The sequence below is a fragment of the Ailuropoda melanoleuca genome, chromosome 4 (assembly GCF_002007445.2).
Source record: "Ailuropoda melanoleuca isolate Jingjing chromosome 4, ASM200744v2, whole genome shotgun sequence".
Classification (NCBI taxonomy): Eukaryota; Metazoa; Chordata; class Mammalia; order Carnivora; family Ursidae; genus Ailuropoda; species Ailuropoda melanoleuca.
Window position 1 is genome coordinate 120,215,695 of NC_048221.1, and position 13,257 is coordinate 120,228,951.

At 42.2% G+C, this 13,257-nt stretch overlaps 1 protein-coding gene across 1 annotated transcript in view; it reads left to right on the forward strand.

The window, feature by feature from the left end:
* CAPN13 (calpain 13) overlaps nucleotides 1–13,257 on the forward strand; it is a 78,060-nt gene that overhangs the window by 19,700 nt on the left and 45,103 nt on the right. Inside the window, exons 3-4 of the mRNA XM_034659684.1 lie at nucleotides 8,329–8,407; nucleotides 8,977–9,092. Coding sequence (XP_034515575.1) covers nucleotides 8,329–8,407; nucleotides 8,977–9,092 — 195 coding nt within the window. The remainder of the gene's footprint in view (nucleotides 1–8,328; nucleotides 8,408–8,976; nucleotides 9,093–13,257) is intronic.

Genomic DNA, 13,257 nt, shown 5'->3' on the forward strand with positions numbered 1-13,257 from the left:
TAAGACCTTGAACTCTGGAGATGACAAGTCTTGCCCTAACTTGGGACGGATTTGTAGTTTTGGGGAGTGGAGGGTGAGTGGGGGTCCAGTAGGGCTCAGGATCAGATGGTGGTACCTCAGGCTTCTAGGATCCATCTTACCAGCCAGAGGCATAAAGTCCCCAGCAATGATTCTCTTCTTCTGGCCTTCCCCTCCTACAGAGAGCTGAACAGAGAACTCTATTTAAAGTTTGGAAGGGTTATATTTTTTCCCTTTGTTATTTTTAGGAGCTGAGATCCTTTTAGAAAGTTTTTTTTTCCCCCAAGGTGCTGAGTAATAGATGTGGGACTCATATTTATAGTGTTAAAGAATTTATAACATTTCTATGTTGAAATGGAAGGCTTTCAGAGGAAGGGCTGAGAGTTTCTTATTATCTGATTCTAGCAGCATCTCAAATTTTGTATCTCAGAGGCAAGGAGAAGCTGAGGCAAACAGAAGTGAGATGACTTCCACAGAATTCTACCGGGAACCTGAAACAGGGGACTTCCGGGGCAGATATGTCTTATTCCCGTTCTTCTTCTCAACCAAAAGCTGAGACAAATGTCTTCACGTCCCTCATCACAGCATTTACATTCATATTTTCCTGAGTTTTCCATGTGTCTTCTCTTATTTTGTCTCTTGTCCTTTCCCAGTTATATTAAGAACACAGGTTCAGACAGGTGATGCAACTTGCGTAAGATGGCAGTTAGCGAGGGAAGGACCTGGGTTTTAAACTAAAATTCCTGACTCCACACGCTGCACTTTTCTTCACATGGTTTGTGTGCCCAGTAGGACTCTGTTAGGATTTGAATGAATGAATAACTATGTGAGTGGATGAAGAAATGACTCTATCTACAGGTCCTTGACGTGGGTTTCAAGCTCCACGTGTGCAACTGAGAATCCGTAGGTTGACTTGTTTAACAAGTAGGATGGTAGACGAGAAGGCCAGTGAACTCACCCTTTCAACATGGTGACTTCCTCAACTGCCAAAGCTTAAAGTTGTTCCTGAAAAGAGCCTTGGAGGAGGAGCCATGGCCAATGTGGCTCAATCCTAGTTGTAAAAGCCAATACTTACATACTGCTGACTATATGGCAGGCCTGGCTTTAGGGGCTTTGACTCATTGAATCCTCACATTAATACTATAAGGAGGTACTATTATTAGCCCCATTTTACAGATGTGAAATAGAAACAGACTTAAGTAACATACCCAGTGGTAGAGCTGGGATTTGAGTCCTGGACTCTGTCTCCAAGACCTGTTCTATCACTACACCATACTTTCTCCTGTCGGGCCTCATCATAAGCTCATGTTGTGTTCTGGGCTCCTGTTTTCCACAAATATTTTTTGCACCAATAGACTCCCAGCTTGTCTGGGTAACCAGGAATCAATGTCTATGTTGAGTCCTTCTTTCCATCTTTTAGGTGAAAATGAATGAGGGTAAAAATGAAATGTTGTATGTGTACCTCACATGATTATTTTAAGGAAAACATGAAGACAATACTCAGAAGAGTGTCTAGCACATTGTAAACACTTACTAAACACTAGCTCTTGTTACTACAATTAATTTGGGAGGGATGGCATAGGGTAGCAGCCTCAGGGGCTGTCCTTTTGGATCCCTTGGGCTTTCATAATCCAGTCAGCTTCAGCCCTCAACTAATTTCAACAGACACTTTTAGGGGAGAAATGTAGGTCAGATGAAACCATTTGAGGGCCTAAGGTGGCCTGGCAGGGAGTGTGGAGAGTGACTTTCTTCTCATGTTCTGCTGCCTCTCACTACTTTTACAAGGTTGCCTCCCAGTCTAGAGTTTGCCCAGTCACTGTCCAGAGGTCTGGCTGGCACTCTTTAAAGTTCAACTCTATAATGGCTGAGGTGTCACCTAGGCTTCTGAAGCCATCTTCACATCCTAAGCTTTTCCAGACAATGCAGACCCTCCATCCTCTAGGCAATTGTTACACCATTGTGGCTATCATTCTACCTTGAGTACTCACTTAGGCTTGGTAGAGTCACTAATAGCCCAAGAGTCAGGGGCATAAAACTAGACTCAGTTTTCTATGCCTGGTGCAGATAAGCTCTTTAATGTCCCATGATGTCTTCTCTCTCTCTTTCTCTCTCTCTCTCTCTGATTCTTTTTTTCTCTTTCCATTCCTCCCTCCTTCCGTCAACCTAATCCATTTTGCTGCTGGAACTTTGAAATAGAAGCTCCTTCATATCCTGCTTCATTTGCCTTCTCTTTGTTAAGAAATTTCCAACCCACCTGTCACACTCTCCCCATTGGCAGGCAATCAGGTTCTAGAACAGCCTGTGACCCTGCACTGGGCAAATAGTGATGATGAGACCCAACCCCTCATCAGCCTCAGCACTGCCTACAACCCCCACATGTCAGAAAGAGACAATGCTGAGAATTAGACTTGTGCATGGAGTATCTGTTATTTCCCTGAATGAAAGTTGATGTTAGAGTGACTTCATTTTGGAATTTTAATTTCATAAATAATAATAAATCCCCTTTATCAAGTATGTACATGCATTAAGTATTAATCTAAGCACTTTATATACAACATTTCATTTAATTACCATAATAGTCCTGTGAGGTAGATAATATTATTATCCTTATTCAATAGATAGCGCTGTCCAATAGAATTTCCATGATGGCAGGAAGAGTCTTTTGGTACCGTTCAGTACAGTAGCCACTAGTGATATGTGGCTATTGGGTACTTAGAATGTGGCTAGTGGAACTGAGGGACTAAAGTTTTAATCTAATTTAAAGTAGTCACAAAGGACTTGTGGCTGCCCTATTGGACGGCACACAATTATAGATACAGATCTTCATAGCAGAATCACCAGCATGTATCAGATGGAGAGACTGCAGTTTCATCTTTGCCCCCATTCTTTCGTGAAAAACATTTCACTTCTCAACTAAAGAAAGAGTTGTGGGCCCAAAACAGGATCTCCGATGGGTGCTTGGAGCTCCAAACCCAACACCATTGTGGCTTCTGGCCTGTGGTCATCCTAGAATGAAGTATTGCCTACCCAGGAAACAAATTTTCATCTTTTAATCAGCCAGAGTGGAGTTTCTAAAAGGATCATTCACTAGAAATGATCCACCTTGGGACCAAAATGAGTTCTTCAGAAAAGGAAGGGGTTAATAAAATGGACATATGAGTGTACGTTACAAAGGCAACAGGTAACAGAAGGTGACAAAGTGATCATGCCAGGACCGAATGCCATTGAGCCAAAGAACTTTGACACCAATAAAACAAAGTTCTCTAGCAAAAATAGAAAGGGAGTGACACTGCCACCTGCCCAGCCTGAACTCTGGCCACCCTCTGAAAGATATATTTAGTGTGTGTCTGAATGCCAAGATGCTAAACCTGGAGTTTCCTCATCCAAGAGGCAGCACACCATCCAGGAGAGTGCATTAGCAGCCTTTGATGAATGCAAGGATTCCTCCAAAATATACAAAGTCATGTTGCATTGGCAGAGATGTCTCCAGAGACGATTGCAGGAGAGTGCCTGGTTTGGTACCACTTAAGAGAGTATTTTCTAAGATTCCAGGGGTTCTCCCATTCCATGTGCTTCTGACATACCTAATATAACACAGAAGTCCACGGAAAGGACTTCCAAATGCAGAAGTAGCTAAAATTACTTAGTACGACTATTGATGATGGCTTCTGTATTAGCATTCTCCAAAGAAACAGAACTCATAGTTGTGCGTGTGTGTGTGTGTGTGTGTGTGCATACATCTATTATATATCTATATATCTGATAGAATATAACCAATAAGAAATACATAGATTTAGCCTTTGATGTTCTTACTGTGAGGAACTGACTCACGTGGTTATGGGGGCTGTGAGGCCCTCACCCCTGCCATCTGCCAGCTGGAGACCCAGTCAAGCCAGTGTTGTAGTTTAGTCTGACTGGGGGCTGATGGTGTCATTCCCAGTGCAAGGGCAGGAGAAGACTAACGTCCCTGCCTGCAGTCAGGCAGAGATGGGGCAGATTCTCCCTTCCTCTACCTTTTGTGTTATTCAGGTGCTCAACGGATTGGGTGGTGCCCATGCACACTGGGGATCGCAATCTGCTTTCCTAAGTTCCCGTTCAAATACATGCTAATCTCATCTGGAAACACAGACACACTTAGAAATCACGTCTAGCTGAATATCTGGGGACCGCATGATCCAGTCAAGTCCTAAAATTAACCATCGCAACTGCTTTCTGCACAAATGATGTTTCAGAACCCCCAAAGAGCCCATCTCACAGAATCAGCCAACACTGACACAGAGAAGCCCGGTGTGGACAGCGGGGAAGAGCTAGGCCTTATGGAGCCACGTTGCCTTCTTCACAGCCATTCCTGTGGAGTCTGGAACAAATTGCTCAGCTTCCCTGAACCTGCCCCCTTGCCATGGTGGGGCCTCAGAATCCTCGGCGTTGCTGTGTAAACCCTGAATGCCACCTCAGGCCGGCCCACTAAATCCAGGCTGTGGGAGGTGGCACCCAACGGTCTGCCCGTCTGCGAAGGTCCCAGGTGATTCTGAGTCATGTGCAGGGTGGCGACTGCTCCTTGCCAGTCTTGTCAGCCTTCACTGCCCTGGTGTGCTTGTCCCACCTGACCCCTGCAGAGCAGGGCGATCTGTCTTTTTTTTTTAGGTTTGAATTTAAATTCCAGCTAGTTAACACAGTGTAATAGTAATGACTCAACACTTGCAGACAACACCCCGTGCTCATCACAGCAAGTGCCCTCCTTCCTCCCCATCACTTGTTTCACCCATCGCTCCACCCCCCTCCCCTCTGGTGACCATCAGTTTGTTCTCTGTAGTTAAGAGTCTGTTTCTTGGTTTGCCTCTCTCTCTCTCTTTTACTCCCCCCTTATTTTTCCCTCTGACTGACTTGTTTTGCTTAGCATAATACTCTCAGGCTCCATCCAAGTTGTTGCAGATGGCAGGATTTCATTCTTTTTGATGGCTGAGTACTATTCCATTATATATATCTCACATCTTTTTTATCCATTCATCTTTACCTATTTTCTCAGCAAGTCAGCCCAGCAGACTAAAATACTTCTGGGTATAATTTCCATCTCTTCCTACTTCTCTTCAAAGAAAAAAAAAGATTTTATTTATTCATTTGTGAGAGAAAGAGAGAGCATGAGCAGAGGAAGGGGCAGAGGGAGAGGGACAGACTCCTCACCGAGCAGGAACCCAACGAGGGGCTCCATGCCGGAATCCTGAGATCACTACCTGAGCCGAAGTCAGGTGCTCAACCCACTGAGCCCCCCAGGGGCCTGTACCTTGGCTCTTGTCAGATCATCTAGCACCCCTCTAAAGGCCAGGCTGAGAAAGAAACAGGCAGCTCCGAGGACAGGAGACACAGATGCAGATCTTGGGCCCTACTTTGATGCAGACGATTCCAGTGTTTGCCCATAAACTTGATATTGACTATTGATTTGCAATAATTGACGTTTAATTTTCACACCATTATAATGTCTTTCTGTCCTTAATTAGCTACATTTTTTTTAATTTAATGTTTATCATTTTGGTAAATCAGAGATAGTTGTGCATTTGTTAGAGGGATATAAATTGTTTTTCCTTTGGCCCGTGTAAATGCTACTTTATTTTATTATATATCCTGATATGAAACCATCCTGGTATCCTTCATTTCGAGGGCAAACCCTGCTTGATTTTAAAGGGTTGGTCTTAACAATTTCTTGTTGGTTCATTTGCTGGGTATTTTATTTTGGTATATTTCCATAAGTGAAATCAGTCTCAATCAGTCGTGTGTGTGTGTGTGTGTGTGTGTGTGTGTGTGTGTGTGTGTGTTTTGTGCTCTGGCTGTCCCAGGCGATGCTGGCTTCTTAAAATAAGTGGTGGCAGTGTCTTTCTTTCCTCCTTTCTTTCTTTTACTGAAACTGTAAGGGACACAGGAATTGTCTTTTCTCTGAAAGTTTGAGAGAATTCCATAGGAGATCATGTGTCCTTAGAAGCCTTTACAGAGCTGTTAGGGAGATATTCTTTGATCATTTGAATATTGCAAGGTTATTGATTTTTTTTTTCATTTTCTTTACTAACTTGACCCATTTTGGGTCATATTAATTTTAGTCAGAAAATCCTCACTAATTTTAAATTGATTAATATAGAATTTTACATCATGTTTTTATATTGCTAAAACCTCATTTGTATTTCTAATTTTAGTTGGGTTTCTTTACCATATTTGCCAAAGGTGGGGTCTCTGTAAACCTTCTCCCCCAAATGGAATGAGTTATTTGCTTTATTGATCTTGCTGTTTTTCTATATTAGAGTTTGCTAATTGTCCTCTTTTATCATTTTTTTCTGCCTATGTTTGAGGCTCTTTTCGTCTTTCTAACATCTGTGAGTTGATTGTTTAATTCATGTTTTTATTCTATCATGTTTAATAATGAATGCATTTGAGGCTCTGGGTTTGTGAGTATGGCCTTTTTAATTTTGCAAATATTACAGAAGAAGGGAATCAATATTTATTGACCACGTACCTTGTCTGATGCTCTGCTAAGTATTCACATCCTTCCTCATTTGCAAAATGGGAAGACTCCTGCTTTGCAAGGCTAGTGGGAGGCAGTGGGCGAATAAAGCCCCCGGACCCCAGCAAGGCAGCCAGTGCCTCGATCGCTTTACCACCCACGTCTCCATTTTGCACACAAGGAAACTGAGTCTCAGCAAAGTCAAGGGAGTTGTTCGAGGTCTCGCAGGGAGAATGCACAGCATGGTGCCACACCAGGTCTGCGTGAATGCGTCTCAGCACACCCGCTCCCCCTCTGCGGTCACTGCAGGGAAACCAGGAGCAAACAGCAGAGGAGAGCTGGGGCTGCGGGCCGTCAGGGAAGCCGAGCAAAGCTGTCTTTGTTCCCAGTGTGGAGCCCACTGGCCTCCACTCTCTTTAATTCCTGTGAGTGGAGATCTTAAGCATCTGCTGGCTGACAGCAAACTCCAGTGAGACCTTCACTTCCTTTTTGCAGTAGAAAGGGTGGGGACAGCTAGTGGAAGTGCCCCAAATTGTGTGGAACTGGGCAAGTTGCTCCCTGTAAGGCCCTGCAGAGGTCTGCCCTGCTCACTTGTGTTGGGGGAGGTCCCGGCGTCTGCCAGACACGGGGACTCCCGGGGGCAGGGCTTGGAGCCCAGATGAGGGCACCTGGCGGGCACCCTGGCGCCTCTGCCTGGGGAGGGTCTGGGCCTGAGAGTGTTTGCAGAGAAGGCAGCGGGAGCAGGCCTAGTGAGGTGAGCAAGCTGGGCTGAGATGTTTGCAGACATGCACGCCTTTGTTTGCCTCGTGGCGTCTCCACCAGGAAACTGGCGGGTTATGAAGGGCTGGCAGGTGTCTCAAGGCACAGGGCTCTGTACATTCACGGCTGTTGAGCAAATAAATCCATTTCCACTTTTCGGCCCTGTTCTCTGGGGACTTATTTGTCAGTGTGAAAAGAAATGATACAGGAACAATGACCAAAGTATGCAAATGCAGATTTATGCAGTGGAAATGCAGGAAGAGCCCCAGGAGCAGACAGGATGCTGAGCGTAATCCTGCAGACTTCCAGTAGGGGAAAGCTGGGGAGTTCCTGGGGACCCTGGGCCCAGGGGAGCCCCTTCAGGAGCTCTCACAACCCTTGTGTCTGCTGAGAGTTCCCCACATTCTTCCCAGACATTACAGCCCTGCAGAACCCTCTAGCGAACCCCTTTCTGAGGCTGCCGGGAGCTCTGGGTGTTGGAGTTTGGGGCAGGACTGGGTGCTGCATAACAGCACTCAAGGCAAGGGGCCCGGGGTTTCCAGAATCAGTCTGTGAGTTAGCCGGGGAGTGGGTGAGGTCTGAGTAACACATCTGGCATCCTGTACAGTACGTGGCTGGACTCGAACCTGGAGCCCAGACGCCTATACTGACTTCTGAGAGAGGACGTTCCACAAGGAAAGCTTTATTATGCTTATAAAAGTGTCCTCTAATAAATGCATCTCTTTTTTTGCTTATTTATAACCTGTTACTGAAACACTGCTTATTGAGACTGGGATGACTATTTGATCTAAAGATCCCGAGTCCTTATTTATGTTTATCTCCTCATGCATTTTGCTAATGCGTGTCTTGCCTGTCTTGTCACTGACATACACAACCCTTTGACACCTGCCTTCCTGATAGCAATCAAACCTGAAGAATGGGGGGACCTTTCCTAACTCAGATTTTAAGCACCTATTTAAAAATTAACCTCTACACCTCAAAGACAAAATGAGTGATGTCTTGGGTACCACATGGGGACACAGAGGAATGAAAGATGCTCATGGCTTTTCTCCCTCTTGCCTAAGGATATATTAAAAGGTCGATCAGAGCCTCACTTCATCCTGGAAGGCGCAAGCAGATTTGACATCCAACAAGGAGACACCGGTAAGGACTCAACATCCTTCCTCCTGGCCCCGGAATAAGCGGGCTGTCTGAAGTCAGCCTCCAGGTAGGGACGGACAGAAGGTGATGCCCACCCAGACGCCCGAGTTCTGCCCCAGCTTCTGAGGAGGCATGGTCGGCATCCTTGGTGCTGCTGTGGATGGACTGTTCACACTGGCAAGAACATTTCCTGTAACTTCAGCTCTGGGCTCCTCTGGCACAATGAGAATGAGAGGCAGGTTGGCCCACCACCCCTGCTGAAGCCTGGCTGGGGCTCTCTTGATTTCCCTCACCATTGTCCTTGCTGATCCTCAAACCCCCTTCACCTTCATCCCAGCCACACCAACCCCCATAGCCCCCATCACCCCCACCCCACTAACCCCCATCACCACCGGCTCCTTCTCTGTCATGCTTGGAACTGGTCCTAGTGAATCCTTCCCTAGTTCTCACCTCTCAGACAGAAAAAAAATAAACACATTATTCAGAAGAAGGTGTACAGAGACCTGTGAAATGTGTGGGGGGGGCTTCCAGATGGGTTCGGTAGACCTCTCATGGCTTTCATCCCTTCCCAGGAGATTGCTGGTTCCTGGCAGCACTGGGCTCCTTGACACAGAACCCACAGCATCTGCGGAAGATCCTGATGGACCAAAGCTTTTCACACCAGTATGCGGGGATCTTCTGTTTCCGGGTATGTGTCCTGCTGGGGTGCTCCTCACATGGATGGGTTCTCTGAGAGCACGGGGGGGGGGCAGTGTCTTGAATGCCCTCAAGGTCTGCTAGGGTAAGGTGGAAGAGTCCCCTACGTGTTAAGTTCTTGGCATATCTCTATAAAAGGATTTGAGCTCAACATCTGGAAGCACATAGGAAACATGAGAGTCAAAATGTTTTCATGTAAATAAAAAGAAACGGCAGAAACAATTAGCAAAAAAACCAAAAAAAAAGTCGTTAATCAAGAACCCTGTACATCACTGAGCCTTTGTGCCATATCTTGCTATTTTGATTACAGTAGCTTTAGAATCAGTTGCAACATCTGGTAGAATAAGTTTTCCTCCGTTATTCTTTCCTCAAAAATATCTTGGTAATTCTTGCACGTTTATTTTTCCGTGAGAATATTAAAATCATTGTGTCTAATTAAAAAGAAAAGCCACTGTGATGCAGAGCGGAACAGCATTAAATTTATGTATTAATTTGGAAACATTACATTTTTATTATTTTAATTATTCCTTTCCAGAAACATGGTATATCTTTCTATCTACTCAGAACTTCAAGAAAATGGTTTTATGCCCTTCAATAAAATGTTATAGTTATGTTTCCATATTGGTGTGACACCCTTCTCGTTAAATGTATTCCCAAATATTTTACAGTTTTGTAGCTAATATGAATGAGATTTTCCCCCTCATTTCTAACTAGATGTTGCTGACAAGAGAAATCCAGTCCTTATTATATATTAAATTGTATCTAGCCACCTTACCAAATTCCTTGATTAGTTCCATTTTTTTAGTAGAGTATCTCAGTTTTTTAGTTAACTAATATTCTCTGCAAATAAAGATCATTTTGTCTCTTTTTTCAATATTTCTAGAGCTTACTTTGCTCTTTGTCACATTATAGAAGGTCACAATCTTAAATAAGAATGGCAAGAGCGAAGTCCTGCCTTCTCCTGATTTTAGTGATGTTCTCTCCTGCTGTGCCAATTTTTTTGATGCACTGTGGGATTCAATTTGACAAACATTTTATTAGAATTTTTGCATCAATATGGTATGTAGAATTGGTTTCTAGTTATTTTTGCCATGTTGGAGTTATGCTGGCTTTTTAAAATGAATCCACTGAGTTTTATATATCTTGATCTGAAATAATTTGAACAATGGTTATTAATCATTGATTATTCTTTGAAAGTAAAACAGACAATAGTTAAATCATCTGGAACTACTTTCTTTTTCAACATGATTTAACTCTTATTGTATGTTCAATAGCTATTGAAATGTTTGTGTCTCTTATTTCTTCTGGAGTTAATTCTTTTTTTTTCCCCCAATCCTTTTGTCCTTTTATTAATGGTTCTGAAACAGTATTGTTATTTACATTTTTTTAACTTCCTCAAAAAATGTTATTAAAGTATTGTATGGGAAAAGGCATTTAGTTAAAAAAAACCTACTTAGAAAATTTTGGAATATCTATAATTCAGGAAATTTTATACATTAAATCGCAAAATGCGATACTTTAAGCCTATTGAAAATTTTTAACTTAAGGAAGAAATGTTATACCAAATAGATATTCCAATTTTATAATTGGGGGTTTTCCAGATAAATTATGGTACCTTACATCAGGTTCAAATAGCCTTATCAATAACTTTCTCCCAAAGTAGATACACTATTTGCAAATGACAAATAGAAGATTTGGAAAAAGGGAGGAAAATGTTCTCTCACTTTTTTTTATAGTATTTTTTTATTATATTATGTTAGTCACCATACAGTACATCCCTAGTTTTTGACGTAAAGTTCCATGATTCATTACTTGCGTATAACACCCAGCGCACCATGCAATACGTGCCCTCCTTAATACCCATCACCATCTCTTGAAATTTATATTTTGCCAGGAAAACCAACTATTTCTTCTGTGGTTTCAGATTTACTGCCCAAAACTTGATTATGTGATTCTCTGAAAATTCTTTTGATTTCTTCTAATCTATGGTTAAATCCACTTTATCAATCCCTGCGATATGTTCTTATTTTTCCTTTTTTTCTTAAGCCAGGTTTTCTTAACCAAACCAAACTGTTTATTGGTTTTTTAACAAATCAACTTTTGGTTTTCATTATTCTTTCTATTTTTCGTTTGGGGTTTTGTGTTCTATATAATTGATTTCAATTGATTTTTATTAATTCCTGTTTACTTTCTTTAATTTTATTGTTTTTTGTTTTCTGAAACTCTTCACCTTTCTTGTTTAATAATAAAAACTTTCAAGACTATAAATTTTCTTTTTCTTTATATAGATCGTATCTATATCCATAGGGTTTTAGATTAAGACTATAAATTTTTCGGGGCGCCTGGGTGGCACAGCGGTTGAGCGTCTGCCTTCGGCTCAGGGCGTGATCCCAGCGTTATGGGATCGAGCCCCCACATCAGGCTCTTCTGCTATGAGCCTGCTTCTTCCTCTCCCATTCCCCCTGCTTGTGTTCCCTCTCTCGCTAGCTGTCTCTATCTCTGTCAAATAAATAAATAAAATCTAAAAAAAAAAAAAAAAGACTATAAATTTTTCTTTTCTTTTTATAGATCTTATCTATATCCATAGGGTTTGATATAAAATGTCTTGGATTTTTAAGATAATATACTTTCAGTTTGGGTTGTAAGAATTTTAGATTTATTAAATTATCAGAGAATATAGTCATAAAATCTCTATATTTGGCGGAATTATTAAAGTTTTATTTATGTCCAAGTCTACAACAGTTTTTGCAAATGCTTCATGGATATATGAGACTATCCAGTAGGCAAAAGTTTTCCATATGGAATCAGGCTTTCTGATTTGCAAATTGTTGTATCTGCAAGTAATTTTTTTTATCTTGGCTTACTTTTTGTTTGCTTGATTTATCAAATTCTAAAATAGGTGAATTAAAATTCTTCCCCAAAGTTATACCTTGGAGGATTCCTCTTATGTTTTCAGATATTCTAGCTTTAAACTTTTCCTATTATATTCTATGGCACCTAACGATTTATGTTCTTGCTATCTGGTTGTTGGAATAAAGTTCACACAATATCCCTCTTTTTTGTCTTTAATGTGTTGGGCTTTGAATTCCTCGTTATCTGATGTTCATATTGCTACTTCAGCTTCCTGTCATTTATGTTTTCCTCTTAATCTTCGGTCATCCTCTCATTATCAATTTCACTTTCACTATGTTTCTTGTACATAGCATATTTAAAACTCACTGCCCATCATTGTTGCTTTCACCCTTCATTTCCTCTTAAGGTTTTTGTTCTAATTTCATCCTCATTAGGTAAGTAGTTCCTTGAATAATTTCCTCCAATCACATGGGTGTTTTTCATTCACTCTTACTTAAGAATATGTCAGTGGAGCTTGGGATTCTTGGGTCACATTCCCTTTCCTCAAATACCTGTAAACTATTCCTTTGTCTCATAGCTTCCAATGTTACAGAAGAAAAATCCAATGCTCATCTATGCTCTTGGCTTTGTTTGCAACATATTCTTTCAAACTGCAATTTTAGGGAGAGGTACTCTGGCTCCTTCGTGTTCAGAAATTTCTCTGGAATACGCCCAGATGTGTGCCTTTTTGAAATTAATCTTGTCTAGAATTCAGTGAGCTCTTTCATTCTGAGAAAGCCCTTTTTCTGCTCAACTAAATTTCCCTTCATTATTTCTGGATGTCCTCCTTTATTTTGTTGTCTCTTCCTGAAGTCCAACTATTTGCATACTAGGTCTTCTAACAAGTTCCCAGGGGATGCTGATGTTGCTCGTCCAAGGATCTGACCAAAGAGTGAGCTAGAAGATGCAAGGTTTACTGTCTGAGCTCACCTCAGGCTGCAAATGTTGGTAGTAACACGTGGTTAGGAGAAACTGAGTCCTAGGCAGAATACTCTCTGACCTTCTAAACGGTGAGAAAGTTCCACAGTTCTCCAGAAAGAGCTGAGGTGTTGATCTCTGTACCTCTGTTCTCATCACTCTGTGCTTGGGCACTACTCTCTGGAAAGAGCCCAGTGCCCAAGCAATGTGGCTGCTTTGTGCAAAACACTTCTGGCTTCCCTCAGACACTTGGGTGCTGACAAAATGGCACCAGCATGCTTCTTAGAGGGTCCAGACATTATTCAGATGCCAGCCCTCCGCACCTAGTGAGGTGAACCGGGAAATGC